We start from the raw sequence: 20,105 nt of genomic DNA on the forward strand, positions 1-20,105 counted from the left end.
TTTTAACATAAAAGTGTGTGATTTTGAGGCATTACAAGCCACAAAATGCAACGGGACCAACAGGAAGGGTTGCATTTGTGGGTCTGATGGAGCCATTGCATTTTGTGGCTTTTAATGCCTCACAATCAAACACTTTTTTGTTAAAATACTGGACAGATGTTTATTGGGATATGGTAAACAGATGTTTATAAGGATATGGTAAACATCTGTTTAGTATTTTTAACATAAAAATGTTTGATTGTGAGGCATTAAAAGCCACAAAATGCAACGGGTCCATCAGACCCACAAACGCTGGCTGAGTAACAACAATATGAACATTACACAAGGGGTAAATGAGGATTTTGCGTGTACTATACGGGGCATCACCAGGGAGACACTCAATTACTGTACATTCATGTTATCATGTGATGTGTTGCTATGTTTTCAAACAAGCAGGAGACATGTACTACTTTTTATAGGCATTTTAGAAGCCATCGTGCAAAAGGGCCGTAAGTTGGTTTTGACAAATACCAAGGTTAAAAAATGGTAGTCCAAGAGGAGCTTTGAAAGGCTGAAATCATGGGTAGCCCAGCACCATATAAATAATATTACCTTGAGCAACAAAACATAATATCTACGGCTTTTCATACACACAAGTGAATGCAAGCATACTTGGTCAACAGCCATACAGGTCACACTGAGAGTGGCCGTATAAACAACTTTAACACTGTTACAAATATGCGCCACACTGTGAACCTACACCAAACAAGAATGACAAACACATTTCGGGAGAACATCCACACCGTATCACAACATAAACACAACAGAACAAATACCCAGAACCCCTTGCAGCACTGACTCTTCCGGGACGCTACAATATATACCCCCCGCTACTGCACATAAGCCACAAGGCTGAAAACCAACATTGAATGCCCATGACCATCCAACCCTTAGGCGGTACTGCATCAAAAAGGGACATCAGTGTGTAAAGGATATTACCACATGGGCTCAGGAACACTTCAGAAAATCACTGTCAGTAACTACAGTTTGTCGCTACATCTTTAAGTGCAAGTTAAAACTCTACCATGCAAAAGGAAAGCCATATTTATCAACAACACCCATCTTGGCCCAAGCTCATCTAACTCTGATGCAAAGTGGAAAAGTGTTTTGTGGTCTGACGAGTCCACATTTCAAATTGTTTTTGGAAAATGTGGACATTGTGTCTTCCGGACCAAAGAGCAGAAAAGAACCACCCGGACTGTTATCGGCGCAACGTTGAAAGCCAGCATCTGTGATGGTATGAGGGTGTATTAGTGCCCAAGGCATGGGTAACTTACACATCTGTGAAGGCATCATTAATGCTGAAAGGTACTTACAGGTTTTGGAGCAACATAGGTTGCCATCCAAACAACGTCTTTTTCATGGACGCCCCTGCTTATTTCAGCCAAACAATGTCAGGCCACATATTACAACAGCGTGGCTTCATAGTAAACGAGTGCGGGTACTAGACTGGCCGGCCTGTAGCCCAGACCTGTCTTCCATTGAACATGTGTGGTGCATTATGAAGCCTAAAATAACACAACAGAGACCCCGGACTGTTGAACAACTTAAGCTGTACATCAAGCAAGAATGGGAAAGAATTCCACCTGAATAGCTTAAAAAATTGGTCTGCTCAGTTCCCTGAGTTTTGTTAAAAGGAAAGGCCATGTAACACAGTGGTAAAAATGCCCCTGTGCCAACTTTTTTGCAATGTGTTGCTGACATTAAATTCTAAGTTAGTTATTATTTGCAGTTCGAACATTAAGTATCTTGTCTTTGCAGTCTATTAGATTGAATATGAGTTGAAAATGACTTTCCAATCATTGTATTCTTTTTTTATTTATGAATTACACAATGTGCCAACTTCACTGTAAACTTGAGTTTACCTTGCATGCAAAATTCCATAAACATGATAAAGCATTGTTTCCGAACAAAATATGTACGTTTTACATTCCATCCATGGATTGTAAATAATCAAATTGTAAATAATCAAATGTATATACTTGTTGTTATGCATTCCGATCTCACTATGTCCACTACTTGCTGTACATATACTACGAAGTCAGACCTACACTGTTTCGATGTCCATTTCTCAGATGATGCAATTGTTGATGACTGAAGTGCTGATATCAATCAAACCTAAACCCCTCCACATCCCACCACTTGGATTGTAAATAATGCAAATAATTCAATGTATGTACTCTGATGATTAACTTGTGTGATGACTGTATTATGCAGATAGCATTTGTACCATGAATTTATTCACGTGGACCCCGACTTAAACAAAATGAAAAACTTAATCGGGTGTTACCATTTAATGGTCAATTGTACGGAATATTTACTGTACTGTGCAATCTACTAATAAAAGTTTCAATCAATCAATCAATCAATCAAGCAATCAATCATTTTTTTAAGTACTGCTTCTGGCTAAGTTTAAGCACCAGCACTGTTTCAAAAGTGTAAAGGATATCCTTTCTTGGCCCATAGCGCTACAGACGACAACAACAAAAATAGGCACACAAGTTGTATTTGCTAGGAATGACAGTTTTGATGGTCTGATTTCATTTGTTGTCAAACCTATACTAAAGTATAACACTGAAGTGTCCTTCCTTCCTTTTCCCAGTACAACCAGGTGGATGACGATCATTTCATCTGTGCAGTGGTGGTCTCTCTGATCCTGGATGCATTTTTTGGCCTTATCTATCTGTTAATGATCCCACAGTACGTAAAAGAGCTCTAACCTTATCATTCTTTTCATGGTGTGTTGATCCAATAATTCCCAGTCAGATCTGTCTTTCTCTCACAGGGGGATACTGGTACTTCTTCTGTTGGTGTTGAGTGTTTGTTTCCATGTGGCTGGGGTCATGTACCTGCATCTTACAAGTGTCCAGGTAAGACCACACCTCTTTCATGTTGGCCCACCCTTTTTATCAACAATAGTAATCAGTGTGTATGTGTGTGCAGAGCCGGCCCCAGTTTCCATGGGGACCCTAGGCAAAATTTGATTTTGAGGCCCTCTGTTTCTGCCAATGACATTTATTGCTAATCGTTCACACAGCTAGTTACTATAAACTCATTTCGACTCTGGGAGTGTTGTTTACATTATCCTATTGTTTGCCTGGCCTGTCTTTACATATGAAATGTCATTTATCAATACATGATGGTGGCCCAGTAAGAACATGGTAACACTTTATTTTAAGGTACACCTATTCAACATTAATTAGTTGCTTATTAACATGCAACTTAGGAACATATTGGCTTTTAATTAGCCATCCATCCATCCATCTTCTTCCGCTTATCCGAGGTCGGGTCGCGGGGGCAGCAGCCTAAGCAGGGAAGCCCAGACTTCCCTCTCCCCAGCCACTTCGTCTAGCTCTGCCCGGGGGATCCCGAGGCGTTCCCAGGCCAGCCGGGAGACATAGTCTTCCCAACGTGTCCTGGGTCTTCCCCGGGAGGCGTTCGGGTGGCATCCTGACCAGATGCCCGAACCACCTCATCTGGCTCCTCTCGATGTGGAGGAGCAGCGGCTTTACTTTGAGCTCCTCCCGGATGACAGAGCTTCTCACCCTATCTCTAAGGGAGAGCCCCGCCACACGGCGGAGGAAACTCATTTCGGCCGCTTGTACCCGTGATCTTATCCTTTCGGTCATGACCCAAAGCTCATGACCATAGGTGAGGATGGGAACATAGATCGACCGGTAAATTGAGAGCTTTGCCTTCCGGCTCAGCTTCTTCTTCACCACAACAGATCGGTACAACGTCCGCATTACTGAAGACCCCGCACCGATCCACCTGTCGATCTCACGATCCATTCTTCCCCCACTCGTGAACAAGACTCCTAGGTACTTGAACTCCTCCACTTGGGGCAGGGTCTCCTCCCAAACCCGGAGATGGCACTCCACCCTTCTCCGGGAAAGAACCATGGACTTGGACTTGGAGGTGCTGATTCTCATTCCGGCCGCTTCACACTCGGCTGCGAACCGATCCAGTGAGAGCTGAAGATCCCGGCCAGATGGAGCCAACAGGACCACATCGTCTGCAAAAAGCAGAGACCTAATCCCGCGGCCAACAAACCGGAACCCCTCAACGCCTTGACTGCGCCTAGAAATTCTATCGGCTTTTAATTAGTCATTATTAAATACTTATTAATGGGACGGGGTGGCGAAGTTGGGAGAGTACCGTATTTTTCGGAGTATAAGTCGCTCCGGAGTATAAGCCGCACTTGCCGTAAATGCATAATAATAAAGAAGGAAAAAAACATATATAAGTCGCATTTTTGGGGGAAATTTATTTGATAAAACCCAACACCAAGAATAGACATTTGAAAGGCAATTTAAAATAAATAAAGAATAGTGAACACCGGGCTGGATAAGTGTACGTTATATGAGGCATAAATAACCAACTGAGAAGGTGCCTGGTATGTTAACCTAACATATTATGGTAAGAGTCATTCAAATAACTATAACATATATACGTTTACTAAACAATCTGTCACTCCTAATCGCAAAATCCCATAAAATCTTATACGTCTAGTCTCTTACGTGAATGAGCTAAATAATATTATTTGATATTTTACGGTAACGTGTTAATAATTTCACACATAAGTCGCACCCCAGGCCAAACTGTTAAAAAAAATGGTGACCTATAGTCAGAAAAATACGGTATATTTAATGCACCGCCAATCCATCAAGCGGTGCGGCTTCATAGCTTACTAGAATAGTTGTACTATTACATTTTGATGGATTTTTGAACACTGCGTGTAATGTTCTATATTTTCATTAGAACATGTAAGATGTTGGTGTTGTTTACTTGAGTCATATTGCCATCATAGTGCAGCTTACACTATATCAAGCACTTTAGCTGCTTGATATTTCTGATTGATTACCACACTTTAAGGAGGTCGCCAGGGAAGTAAACAAGGTAGGAGTCAATTTTTCACATATTCCTAATATTCAATGTTTTATCGTTTGTACTTCATCTTGCATTGTCGTCACGGTGTGTGTGTGTGTGTATACATCTACATATACATTAAAACCATTTTTTTTACCTTGTTTCTGGTAACTCAGTTCATTAATATTATTCAAGTGTTTGTTTTTGTGCAATTGCATTTGTTACCTTTGTATATATCTGAGTGAAGCTATTCTTGAACTTGATTGTTTTCTTGCTCGCCAAATTATTTTTGTACATTGCCGTTGCAAGTTTTTCCTACCAAAAATAAAAAAATAAAAAAATAGGAATCTGTTACCTGTGAGGGGTCACAGCTTGCTGCAAGGTTCGTTCCCCCAGGATGCAAACGGACCACTCCGTACGGGACGTGCAGTTAGGAACATGATTTATTCTCTACAATTATTGGTCAATCCACTCATCATTACACCATGTACCAAATAAAATTGCTTCGAGGTCGGTAAGCAAAACCAGAATTATTCTGTACATTAGGCGCACCGGGTTATAAGGCGCACTGTCATTTTTTGCGAAAGAAAACAAAGGATTTTAAGTGTGCCTTATAGTCCGTAAAATGCGGTAATACCAATGCAATGATAACACAAATAATACCAATGAATGAATGATGTCCAGGGTGCCACATCCATCCATCCATTCATTTTCTACCACTTGTCCCGTTCGGGGTGGCGGGGGGTGCTGGAGCCTATCTCAGCTACAATCGGGCGGAAGGCTGGGTACGCCCTGGACAAGTCGCCACCTCATCGCAGGGCCAACACAGATAGACAGACAACATTCACACTCACATGCCACATATGGTTCTTAATTTCAAAATGTAGAACATTCAGCTAAAAGCTGAGGTTGAACGTTCCAAGTGCCATCCTGTCTCATCAGTCTTGTACATATCAGTCTTAAATTACATGTTTTTTTATTTTTAACTAATTGCTTTTATTTAATGTTAACATTCTACCGAGAGAGCACCGTCCGGAGTTAGATTCCGTGTGTGTTGAAAATACCTGGCCAATAAAGTTGATTCTTGTCATGTTCCGTTCCACGGGCGGCATAGCTCGGTTGGTAGAGTGGCCGTGCCAGCAACTTGAGGGTTGCAGGTTCGATTCCCGCTTGTGCCATCCTAGTTACTGCCGTTGTGTCCTTGGGCAAGACACTTTACCCACCTGCTCCCAGTGCCACCCACACTGGTTTAAATGTAACTTAGATATTGGGTGTCACTATGTAAAGCGCTTTGAGTCACTTGAGAAAAGCGCTATATAAATATAATTCACTTCACGGATCCCGTTTTGGTATTTTCGGTTAGTTTTGGACTCCCTCAGTCCCTGTTTTGTGCACCCTTGAGTTTGTTTTAGTTACCGCGGTTGCTTATTATTTTTACCTGTCTCTGATTGGTGTTCGGGACGCTCACCTGTTTCCCAAGCATTAATCAGAGGCATTATTTAAGCCTGCCTTTGCCGGTCAGTCGGGCTGGCTTCTTTGTTTGTTTCATGCTCCTGTTACTTGAGTATTGGTTGTCTTTAGTCTATGCTAAGTGGTAGCCTTAGCTTCGAGTTGTTCCGTCGACTTGTTTTCTGCTTTTTGTACCTCTTTGATTTTTTGGAGAATAAATCATGTTCCTAACTGCACGTCCTGTACGGAGTGGTCTGTTTGCATCCCGGGGGAACGAACCTTGCAACGAGCTGCGACCCCTCACACGTAACAGATTCCTATTTGTTTTTATTTATATTTTTGGTAAGGAAAACTTGCAACGGCAATGTACAAAAATAATTTGGATTGCAAGAAAACAATCAAGTTCAAGAATAGCTTCACTCAGATATCTACAAAAATAACAAATTCAATTGCACAAAAACAAACACTTGAATAATATTAATGAACTGAGTTACTAGAAACAAGGTAACAAAAATGGTTTAAATGTAAATGTAGATGTATACACACACACACACACCGTGACGACAATGCAAAATGAAGTACAAACGATAAAACATTGAATATTAAGAATATGTGAAAAATTTAATCCTACCTTGTTTACTTCCCTGGCGACCTCCTTAAAGTGTTGTAATCAATCAGAAATATCAAGCAGCTAAACTGTGTCAAATATGGGGATGTTTGAAGAGAGTTTTGCACACATTACCACTCATTCCTTATAATGTGTAGTTTTAAATTATATAAATGTGTTCTAAAATGTCCACAAAGTTCAATGAGCAAGATGTGTGTTATGTGCGACCGTGTGTTGACTTTTTCTGTTGGTCATTGTTAATTTACACCATGGGTAGGCAAAGTTGTTTTGATTGGGTCATATAAATTAATGCTGTGCCAAAATAAATTCAAAAATATTCTTGTGGGTGTTAACAAATAATTACATTGATCTTCTCTTGATGGCGGTAAAATCCTTCCAATATCATACCAAATAATTCTGCGGATGCATGTATTTAGATAGAAACACTCCATGTGCTTTCTTCTTGTTAATCTTGTTATTGACTCGTTGGCCGCACCAAAGACTCCACCGGAGTGTGGACATCAGTGAACTAGTATGAAAACAATATAAATATGCATGGACTCTCGGGGGTCTCCAAGCAGCTACTTAGTTCCCTTATGCCTTGGGCCGGCTCTGTGTTCTTGTATTTCTACCCTTCTTGAGACATCAACAAGGAAAAGTACCTTTGGTGAACAAGTTAGGACTGAAATCATGGTCCCAATATGGAAAACCATTGAATCTGATAGAGAATGTCTCATTTGCACCCGTGGTGGGGAAATCTATCAAAATTAGGGTGGTCCCAAAAAGGAAGGATTTTTCAAATTGACTGTGTGTCGGTTTTTAAAGGTCTCCCTATCTGGTCAACATATGAAATAACAAGCGTGTGTAAAAAATTTAAGTGCTCCCCCTCTGGCCAACATATTTAATACAAAGTGTGTGTAAGAAATTGAAAATGTATTTAAAAAAAATAAATAAATATGTATATAGAGACATACTGTAATAACTTTGAATTAAAATATTAAGATTAAAAAACAATTACAAAAAAAAGTAATTAAAGCGTACCTTTTTATATTTGCATAGTATGTATATATTATTAATGTTGTAAATACAAATCTTTATACATCTAGAAAGGGTGGTCCTATAGATGTAAGCATTTTTGTCTCAAAAAGGTAGTAATACAAGAATGTGTGTGTGCGCGTGCGTGCGTGTGCGTGTGTGTGTGTGTGTGTGTGTGTGTGTGTGTGTGTGTGTGTGTGTGTGTGATCTTGTATTTCTACCCTACGTGAGAGGACCGGTGAACAAGTTAGGAAAAATCATGGTCCCTGTACGGAAAACCATTGCATCTATTAGCGAGCCAAATACTAGAGTCCGAGAACATTGCTCCAAAGTCAGTATTTTTTTGTTGATTAAATGTGCATCCAAAATTAAACATTGACAGGTGCAAAGGCAGCAATATATGATAAAACAAGACAGCAGCTAAAGAAGGACTTCCCTATTCATCCCCCAAAAAACCCGCCAGGTGAACAGCTGATTTTACGACTTCCGGTGCTGACATAAGTGACCGTAGGATGAACAAATACAGTACGGCACTTGTGTCAGTTTTAAAAGTGCTCCCCTTCTGGTTAACATATGAAATAACAAGTGTGTGTAACAAATTGTAAGTGCTCCCCCTCTGGCCAACATATGAAATAACAAGTGTGTGTAAGAAATTGAAAATTAATTTAAAAAAATCTGATAAATATGTATATAGAGACATACTGTAATAACTTTGAAATAAAATATTAAGATTAAATAACAATTACAAAAATAAGTAACTAAAGCGTACCTTTTTATATTTGCATGGTATGTATATATTATTAATGTTGTAAATACAAATATTTATACATCTAGAAAGGGTGGTCCTTTAGATGTAAGCGTTTTTGTCTCTAAAAGGTAATACAAGAATGTGTGTTCGTGTGTGTGTGTGTGATCTTGTATTTCTACCCTATGTGAGACATCAACAAGGAAAAGTACCTTCCATATGAGGATCGGTGAACCAAATAGGAAAAATCACGGTCCTTGTACGGAAAACCATTGCATCTATTAGCGAGCCCAATACTAGAGTCCGAGAACATTGCTCCAAAGTCAGTATTTTTTTGGTGATTAAATGTGCATACAAAAGTAAACATTGACAGGTGCAAAGGCAGCAATATATGATAAAACAAGACAGCAGCTAAAGAAGGACTTCCCTATTCATCCCCCAAAAAACCCGCCAGGTGAACAAGAATGTGTGCGTGTGTGTGTGCGTGTGTGTGTGATCTTGTATTTCTACCCTACGTGAGAGGACCGGTGAACAAGTTAGGAAAAATCATGGTCCCTATACGGAAAACCATTGCATCTATTAGCTAGCCAAATACTAGAGTCCGAGAACATTGCTCCAAAGTCAGTATTTTTTGGTTGATTAAATGTGCATACAAACGTAAACATTGACAGGTGCAAAGGCAGCAATATATGATAAAACAAGACAGCAGCCTAAGAAGGACTTCCCTATTCATCCCCCAAAAAACCCGCCAGGTGAACAGCTGATTTTACGACTTCCGGTGCTGAAATAAGTGACCGTAGGATGAACAAATACAGTACGGTACTAAGACTATAGTGGCCATTGACAGTTAGCTCTATTAAAATTAGGGTTGTCCCAAAAAGGAGGGATTTTTCGAATTGACTGTGTGTCAGTTTTAAAAGTGCTCCGCCTCTGGTTAACATATGAAATAACAAGTGTGTATAAAAAATTTAAGTGCTCCCCCCTCTGGCCAACATATGAAATAACAAGTGGGTGTAAGAAATTGAAATGCGCCCCCTTTGGCCAACATTATTTAAACAAATTAAATAAATATGTATATAGAGAAATACTGTAATAAGATTAAACACCAATTACAAACTATTTTTGTTTAAATAACTAAAAGCTTACCTTTTTGATATTTGCATAGTATGTATATATTATTAATGTTGCAAATACAAACTATTTTATACATCTAGAACGGGTGGTCCTAAAGAGGTAGGCATTTTTCAGAGGTCTCAAGAAGGTAACAAATACAAGAATGGGTGCGTGTGTGCTTATTATTCCTCATATTGCTTTAAATAATCTTCATATATTGCACTAAATCAAGTTTCTGAAAATAAAGTCAGCCAACACTCTTCATTTCCCTTAAGAATAGTTTCTTAATAGATTTGATAGAACTACGTAATTAGTTTTTTTTAATCTCAATTCTCAAACTTTTTTCTTACCTACTTTTCTCTGTGTCTTTCTTTGTGGTGTCAGTGCCAACCAGGCTGCCTCACCATCCAGATCCGAACAGTCGTTTGTGTTTTACTTGTTTTGCTCTCTTATTCCATTACCCAGGCCTGCATGGTAAGTCCATAACTTAAAAAAAATGAAAAATGTTCTCACTAAAATGTTCAATTACATTCCCAAAACTGATATGCCAAACAGCAGTAATTACGTAACATGTCCTCTGTTTACGTTTACTTAAAGGGGAACTGCACTTTTTGGGGAAGTTGGTCTATTATTCACAATCTTTATATAAGGCAAGTGCACCTAAGTTTTTATTTTTTGAAGCACTCTAGTAGATAAATGTTAGCAAATGTAGGCTTACGATGGAGCCTATGGGAGTTGCTCTATTCTGCATATAAAGCGCTTAAAAAAAAAACCCATCCCAACACTTCCATCAAGGTTTTATGTACTCGCTGTAAGTATATACAGTATTTTTCGGACCATAAGGCGCACCGGATTATAAGGCACACTGCCGTTGAGCAGGTCTAGTCCGGTCTTTTTTTCATACAAAAGGCGTACTGGATTATAGGGCGTATCAAAGGGGTCATATTAGGATTTTTTTTATTTACTTAAAGCACTTCCTTGTGGTCTACATAACAGTAATGGCGGTTCTTTGGGCAAAATATTAGAAGAATAAAATTTGTAATTTGATAAAATTTTTAAAAATCTAAAAAATATTACATTTTTAAGAATGTCAGTAGAAGCATTTAAGTCCCATCTTAAAACTTATTTGTATACTATAGCCTTTAAATAGACACCCTTTTTAGACCAGTTGATCTGCCGTTTCTCCTTGTGGAGAGGGGCACAGAGGTCCGGTGGCCATTGATGAAGAGCTGTCCGTCCAGAATTGGGACCCGGGGTGGACCGCTTGCCTGTGACGGGTCAGCAGCTGAGAGATGTCCCCAACCAATGCACAGGCGAGCAGCTCACCCTGGGTCCCGATTCTGCACCCCCTTCCACAAGGGAGAGGGGGGCAGAGTAGAAAATAAAAGAAACGGCAGATCAACTGGTCTAAAAAGGGGGGTGTATTTAAAGGCTAGAGTATACAAATGAGTTTTAAAATGGGACTTAAGAAGTGAAGTGAAGTGAATTATATTTATATAGCGCTTTTCTCAAGTGACTCAAAGCGCTTTACATAGTGAAACCCAATATCTAAGTTACATTTAAACCAGTGTGGGTGGCACTGGGAGCAGGTGGGTAAAGTGTCTTGCCCAAGGACACAACGGCAGTAACTAGGATGGCACAAGCGGGAATCGAACCTGAACCCTCAAGTTGCTGACACGGCCACACCGTCAGCGATCCTGACACACAGCCTGCAGGTGGCGGGGGAGAGGAGCCACGAGGCAGGAAAGGAAGGCAGGAATCCGGCCAGGTGAAAAAGCTGACTGGGAAAGGGGCAAAGATCCAACTGTTTGGCGGTCATACTCAAGCAGTGAGCTGACGAAAATAGACGCAAACAACACAAAAACGAACAGAGCTGACAGTGAGAGACGGCAGGACAAAGCACATACTGGCGCCATCTTCTGGAAACTCGGAAGTGACGTTACTCAAATAGTGAAAGGTAAGTGTTGTTGTTGTTGTTTTTGTAACCAGCAAGCACAGTACAGTTAGTAGAACAACTGTGTTTTTATTACTGTGTATTTGATAGGTGCCGTCTAAAATTCAACTATTTCTTATATATATATATATATATATATATATATGTATATATATATATATATATATCTCCTCTTAACCATGCCCCCGCCCCGACCACGCCCCCCACCTCCCGAAATTGGAGGTCTCAAGGTTGGCAAGTATGGTTTATGTGTTTCCATAAAGATGAGGATTAGTAATTTAGAAGTAGCTAAAACACTACCGACTGCGGATGGATGTTAGCCGCGAGCTACCTAACGGCTAACAAGCGCAACAACGGCACTTCCGTGTTTATAGCTTTGACTTTATCATTAGTTTTTAAGCCAAAGTGCGTCCATTCTTCCTTTTCTATGTCCACATTGTTTTTTCCGTGCGTTACCTAACCTGCACCTCTGGGCGTTTTACCAGCAATGTCACGACTTGGCGACGACGCGCCGTCAAGTGCGTGATAGCTCCAATTGGCTCTATTGAAAGAAGCCTTTTTTTAACTTTTATTGGCTGGTTAGAATGAAAAAGATATACGTGTTCTTGTCTCTCATAAGGATTGTGAATTACAGGCAAAAAAAAATTAAAAATGCAATTCCCTTTTAAAGTGCAAAAATGACCATCTTGTCCTTGGCTAATTTAACGCTAGCATGCCTCGATGAATACGGGAAAATTCAAGTTTCTTTCAAGGCAGTTAAGTTGACAATAGCCGCACATAAGAATAATTACCAGTATCAAAAAATGCAAGCTCCACAAGATAATGTCATACTTTAGCTACTGTATTATGTTTTTTGACATAGAGTCTATTCATTTAAAAACAGAATTTTGACATATTAGCATGTCAGGAAATCCAGGTTCCGCCATCGTTCTGTGGAGTTTGCACATTCTCTCTGCGGTCAACAGGGGTGTGTGTACCAGTACAGTGGAACTTCAATTTAGGACTTATTTGGTTTTTAAACGTGGTTCGTATGTTCCCCATCAGAAACAATGTAAACCTTAACAATTGGTTCGAGCTTCGACAAAAGTCCCTAATTAAAAAATAAAAAACGCACACATTGCCTATAATGTATGTATGTATATATATATATATATATATATATATATATATATATATATATATATATATATATATATATATATATATATATATATATATATATATATATATATTGCAAAAGGACTGTCTACCCCCAGACTAAACGACTCTGAAACCAATAAGGAATGTAACTGTCGCAAAAACCCTTATTGCCCTCTCAACGGGGGGTGCTTACAGACATCAGTCGTTTACCAAGCAAAGGTAACACGCAAGTACATTAACACATCCGACACGTACGTAGGATTAACCGAAGGAGCGTTCAAAACAAGATGGAATAATCACAACGCCTCCTTTAGAAACCAGACTTTGCGGAATTCTACAGAACTCAGCAAACACATTTGGAACCTCAAAGACAATAATGTTGAATATTCAATAACATTGCAAATTCTTGCATCCAGCACACCTTACAACAGTGGTAATAAAAGATGTAACCTATGCTTAAAAGAGAAACTGTTTATTATATATCATCCAGATCTATCATCCCTCAACAAGCGCAGTGAAATCATTTCAACATGCCGCCACAGACGGAAACACCTCCTAGGTAACACATGAGCCAATCACCACACCCTACGCCTGCCTGTACCCACCCACTCTGTGCCCTATATAAACCATTGTATGTGAATGCTTCCATTAAAATCTCCTGATGATTGAGGGAACCCCTCATGAAACAGTTCTGTAGAGATGAAGTAGTCTTGTGATTTTTCCCACACCTACATATATATATATATATATATATAGTATATTTAAGAGGCGGTATAGTACCGAATATGATTCATTAGTATCGCGGTACTATACTAATACCGGTATACCGTACAACCCTAACAGGAAGTGATGTCATTAAAAAGGCAGCCCCCATATGGCTTTCAGCATCACTCAAAATTAATGAATGAATAAACGAATGAAGCGTTCGTACACTGAGACATTGTTTGCACACACTTTAGGCTGAGTCTAAAGGGTCATAGGCAAAAAAGGTTCGCAGATAGAGACGTTCGTAAATCGAGGTTTCAGAGTACTTGTATCGGCAATCAGATTTTTCGGTACAGACCCTTTGTTTTGGTGCAGAGGCGTTCAATTTTCTCTCCCGATGCAAATCAGGTGAGAGACAAGAAGTGTGTCTTGCATCGTATGTCTTTTTCTGTAAACAAATGCATCAATGAAGTCTCCGGTTTGTTCAAATACGTAAATGGACAAGTGGACAAGAGTAGTGTGGCATTGTTCAGTTTAGCTGGTAAACAAGGCTACAAGCTGGTGCAATTAATGCTGCATTTCAGGCGATAAGGAATTGTAATTTATTAAAGACAAAATAATATTTCACTGTTTAAAATGTTACTGTTTATTGTTTGAATTGTTTTACTTTCATTACAACAAACATAAAACCTAACTTAAACGAGTAGTGTCCAAAATGTTTTTATTGTGTAAGTTTTTTTATCTAAGGATCTAATTTTTTGCACAATCCAAATATAAAACAAATTAATTTTAGGTTAAATATAGTATTAAATATTACACTTGTTTGGTTTTGGTCACCAAAGCAATAATCAATTAATTTCAGCTTTTTTGGCACAAAAAAATCGTATCAAAGCTGTTTTTTTAAGAAGACTTTTATTCACGTTTATTTACGAGTTACAATGAAAAATACATGTGTTTGTGTCTCTCATAAGGATTGTGAATTACAGGGAAAATCCCAAAAAATATGCAGTTCCCTTTTAAGGTGCAAAAATGACAATCTTGTACTTGGCTAATTTAATGCTAGCAAGTGTGCCACAATGAATAATAATACGTTGATATGTGGGGAATGTTGTATGTGGCCCTGGGTGGAAAAGTTAACATATTCCTGTTGTAAACTAAAAATAATATTTCATCTTTTTCATTGTATTTCATTTTTTGGGTAATGGTATTTGTTGTACCAAGTACAAACCCCAAAACCAGTGAAGTTGGTTCATTGTGTAAATCGTAAATAAAAACAAAATACAATAATTTGCGAATCATTTTCAACTTATATGCAATTTACTAGACTGCAAAAACAAGATACTTAACGTTCGAACTGTAAAACTTAATTTTTTTCCAAATATTAGCTTATTTAGAATTTGATGCCTGCAACATGCAAAAAAAGACTGAGCAAGTTGAGGGATGCTCATCAAACACTTATTTGGAACATCCCACAGGTGAACAGGCTAATTGGGAACAGGTGGATGCCATGATTGGGTACAAAAGCAGCTTCCATGAAATGCTCATTCATTCATAATCAAGGATGGGGCGAGGGTCACTACTTTGTAAACAGATGCGTTAGCAAATTGATGAACAGTAGAAGTACAATATTTTTCAACAAGCTTTTGCAAAAAATATAGGGGATCCACCATCTATATTACGTAATATCATCAAAAGGTTCAGAGAATCTTTAGAAATCAGGCAGTACTGCATCAGTGTGTAAAGGATGTCACCACATGGGCTCAGGAACACTTCAAAAGGCCACTGTCTGAGACTACAGTTTGTGGCTACATCTGTAATTGCAAGTTAAAACTCCACTATGCAAAGCGAAAGCTATTTATCAACAACACCCAGAAACACTGCCCACTGCGCTGGGCCCGAGCTCATCTAAGATGGACTAAAGCAAAGTGGAAAAGTGTTCTGTGGTCTGACGAGTCCACATTTCAAATTGTTTTTGGAAACTGTGGACATCGGTTTCCTCTTGACCAATCAGGAAAAGAACCATCTGGATTGTTATAGGCGCAAAGTTGAAAAGCCATCTGTGATGGTATGGGGGTGTATTAGTGCCCAAGGCATGGGTAACTTACACATCTGTGAAGGCACCATTAATGCTGAAAGGTACATACAGGTTTTGGAGCAAAATATGTTGCCATCCAAGCAATGTGATCATGGACGCCCCTGCTTATTTCAGCCAGAAAATGCCAAGCCACGTGTTACAACAGCGTGGCTTCATAGTAAAAGAGTGCGAGTACTAGACTGGCCCGTCTGTATTCCAGACCTGTCTCCCATTGAAAAGGTGTGGGGCAATATGAAGCCTAAAATACCACAACAAAGACCCTGGACTGTTGAACAACTTAAGCTGTACATCAAGCAAGAATGAAAATTAATTCCACCTGAAAAGCTTTAAAAATTGGTCTCCTCAGTTCCTAAACGTTTACCGAGTGTTGTTAAAAGGAAAGGCCATGTAACACAGTGGTAAAAATGCTCCTGTGCCAACTGTTTTGCAATATGTTGCTGCAATTAAATTTTAAGATAATGATTTTTTGCCCCCAAAAAATTAAGTATCTCAGTTCGAACATTAAATATCTTGTCTTTGCAGTCTATTCAATTGAATATAAGTTGAAAAAGATTTGAAAATCATTGTATTCTGTTTTTATTTTTTATTTACAAAACGTGCCAATTTCACTGGTTTTGGGTTTTGTATATTAAACATAACCAATCTTGGTGTTCATTGTGGATTACCTGGTGATGAGCTATCAGACTGACACATTTTTTGTTCTTCCATTCTTCTAGGTAGTATTTATGCCATGGGGGCGACTTAGATCAAACTCCAGCCAATCAGACGGGTTTGGTGGAGAACCCCCCAACACTGCAGCTGCAGATAGAGCCGTCCCAAATATGGCATATGCGCTATTGTCTTGTCTAGCTGGCACACTCACTATTGTCCCTTACCTCAGAGTGTCTTCACTTCCAAAGATCCTCCTGCTCCTCATCCTGTCCGTCACCTACACCGTCATCATGGAGACCAGCGGTTATCGCCAAGCTGTCGGGTAAGAGTAAAGCTAGTCCCAAACAGCCCTGTTTTAGCCTGCTTTTGACTTGCCTGACTCAATTCCAAAACATTCAGAATAGATAGATAGATAGATAGATAGATAGATAGATAGATAGATAGATAGATAGTACTTTATTGATTCCTTCAGGACAGTTCCCTCAGAAATAGCAATCAACAGAGCAATTAAGAGGACACACAAACATGACACAAAACAATCCAAAAGTAGTCAAATAAAAAAGAATGATATCAACAACAGTGTGATGTTTGCTGGGCATAGTAATGCCGGATTTGTTCTTCCGTGGATGTGATCGGGCAAGAACACAACGTATGGTAAGAAACAGAGATTTATTTAACTCAAAAACAGGCTAAGAACAAACACACTTGTGCTAGGCAGAAAAGGCAAACAAAAGGCGCTAGCATGGGAGCTAGGGAAACAAACATAAAGACTTACACTTGGCACAAAGGCACAAAAAGGGAAAACAAAAACAACTAGCATGAGAGCTAGGGATAAATAAGGCGTATTGCGAAAGCTAGCAAGTTTAAACATAGACAGCAGTCGTCACTTGTTGCATGAAAGCAAATTAGGATCCAAGACAGAATGAACACAAAGTGCAGGCTTAAATAAGGCCGTAATCAGCAAAAACAGGTGTGTGTCGAAAGCAAGGGACAGGTGAAACAAATAAGCAACCATACTAACCAAACAAACAGGAACTAAGGAAGTCAAACAACAGAGTGTGATACAAAACTGGAACAAAACAAGAATATGGAATGATCCGGGTAGCGGATCATAACAAACAGTATCAATATTAATGAGTTCAGATTCTGACTCTGGTCTGTGGTAACAACCATATATTTTTTTTAAGCCGAAATTGGTGGGTTTTTATAGGTTCATAATCCATTTCTAAGCTACTTTTCTTTCCTTGACTACTGTATATGTCCATTTCTGATTCATTTTATTATTATACATCCATAAATGAAAGGGTACTTTAGGTTATTGATCTAATGTACAGGTTTCAAACTCAAATCTAGCCCACCACAGTATTTTATGTGGCCCGCGAAAGCCTAGAAATAAAATGCGTTAATAAAATGATTCATCTCTTCTTACTAAACATGCTTATTGCCTTTTTGACATTAAAAATCATGTACTGCATGCAAATGCATATGTTTTAAAATTCAATATTATCAAAATCAAAATATTATATTAGCATTTATTCCAAAAGTATCTTTTGTTAAATTATAAATATATACTGTACTTAAATATCTGCTTCACTAATGCTATCAAAACAAATTATCAATCAAATTGTAAATGTAAAATTGATAATAGATTTTACGGTTAAATTCCGCCGACTGAGTTTTTTACTGTAAAATCAGCTTTGATACTGTTTTTTTCCATATACAATAAGACACTAAAACATAAAAAAACTAACAAAAAAAACAAAAAACAAAAAAATTGAGGTAACAATATTTTACTCTTGCATGAATTTTACTTCTAAAAGCAGTGGCATTGTTTTTCCATTTCTTTACATTTATAAAAAAAAATAATATAAAAAAAACAAAACTCTGCTTTAACTATAAAATTCTGGTGACGGAGCTACAGGTTTTTAAAGTAAAATTTTAAGATTTTTTTTGCAGTTTATGTAAAAAATATACATCGTTAATAAATTAATTGTATTTATATAGCGGTTTTCTCTAGTGACTTTTACATAGTGAAACCCAATATATAAGTTACATTTAAACCAGTGTGGGTGGCACTGGGAGCAGGTGGGTAAAGTGTCTTGCCAAAGGACACAACGGCAGTGACTATGGTCAAACTTGCAACCCTCAAGTTGCTGGCACGGCCGCGCTACCAACCGAGCTATGCCAACCCCAATGTATTATATATATATATATATATATATATATATATATATATATATATATATATATATATATATATATATATATATATATATGTGTATATATATATATATATATATATATATATATATATCCATCCATCCATCCATTTTCTACCGCTTATTCCCTTTCGGGGTCGCGGGGGGCGCTGGCGCCTATCTCAGCTACAATCGGGCGGAAGGCAGGGTACACCCTGGACAAGTCGCCACCTCGTCGCAGGGCCCACACAGATAGACAGACAACATTCACACTCACATTCACACACTAGGGCCAATTTGGTGTTGCCAATTAACCTATCCCCAGGTGCATGTCTTTGGAAGTGGGAGGAAGCCGGAGTACCCGGAGGGAACCCACGCATTCACGGGGAGAACATGCAAACTCCACACAGAAAGATCCCGAGCCTGGATTTGAACCCAGGACTGCAGGAACTTCGTATTGTGAGGCAGACGCTCTAACCCCTCTGCCACCATATATATATATATATATATATATATATATATATATATATATATATATATATATATACATACATACATATTCATTATTCATATCAATGAAAACGAGTGTGACACCCATGTTCTAAGGTGTCCTTTCCACTGTAATCTAATATGGGATGGTAATATTTTCTTTTTGACAATAACCACAACTTCAATTCACAATAACTCCAGCAAAGTGTAAGCATATTTTATTTAGAAAGGTCATGTTTGCCTGTCTTTCAGTGGTGGGTTTTTACACACCCGAGGATATGATCCTGTGTTGGCTGTATTGCTGTTTTCTGGTGCTCTGGTTCTCCACTCAAGACAGCTGGACTTGAAGCTACGCCTGGATTATCTGTGGGCAACACAGGTAAGTCTGTTTTGCTTGAAACTAAATATTAGGACCGTCTCTAAGCAGTTGAGTTGCAGATTAGATACAATTCCTGGTTTGAACGGTTGTAAAATGGCATTAGGATTGATTCTTTCAGATGTACACAATCCTTTCGCAAGGAGTGGGTTCAGGTCAGGACTCTGTGCAGGCCAGTCAAGTTCATCCACACCAGACTCTGTCAATCATTGATGGACCTTGCTTTGTGCACTGGTGCGCAGTCATGGATTAAAGTAAAAGCACATGTTTCTTGGGAAACTCACAGAGATACACTATATTGTGAATTATATTTATATAGTGAAGTGAATTATATTTATATAGCGCTTTTCTCAAGTGACTCAAAGCACTTTACATAGTGAAACACAATATCTAAGTTGCATTTGAACCAGTGTGTGTGGCACTGGGAGCAGGTGGGTAAAGTGTCTTGCCCAAGGACACAACGGCAGTGACTAGGATGGCTGAAGCGGGAATCGAACCTGCAACCCTCAAGTTGATGGCACGGCCACTCTACCAACCGAGCTATACCGCAAAAGTATTTGGCCTCCCATCCAAATGATCAGAAGCAGGTGTCCTAATCCCTTGGCCCGGCCACAGGTGTATACAATCAAGCACTTAGGCA

The 20,105-nt window shown here is 38.9% G+C and overlaps 1 protein-coding gene across 1 annotated transcript in view; it reads left to right on the forward strand.

Moving 5' to 3' along the window:
• Positions 1 to 20,105, forward strand: part of adcy1a (adenylate cyclase 1a) — a 196,422-nt gene that overhangs the window by 137,951 nt on the left and 38,366 nt on the right. Inside the window, exons 10-14 of the mRNA XM_061883768.1 lie at positions 2,642 to 2,739; positions 2,825 to 2,909; positions 10,242 to 10,331; positions 16,468 to 16,724; positions 19,342 to 19,468. Of these exons, the coding sequence (XP_061739752.1) occupies positions 2,642 to 2,739; positions 2,825 to 2,909; positions 10,242 to 10,331; positions 16,468 to 16,724; positions 19,342 to 19,468 (657 nt within the window). The remainder of the gene's footprint in view (positions 1 to 2,641; positions 2,740 to 2,824; positions 2,910 to 10,241; positions 10,332 to 16,467; positions 16,725 to 19,341; positions 19,469 to 20,105) is intronic.

This window comes from Nerophis ophidion, linkage group LG22, assembly GCF_033978795.1.
Source record: "Nerophis ophidion isolate RoL-2023_Sa linkage group LG22, RoL_Noph_v1.0, whole genome shotgun sequence".
Lineage (NCBI taxonomy): Eukaryota > Metazoa > Chordata > Actinopteri > Syngnathiformes > Syngnathidae > Nerophis > Nerophis ophidion.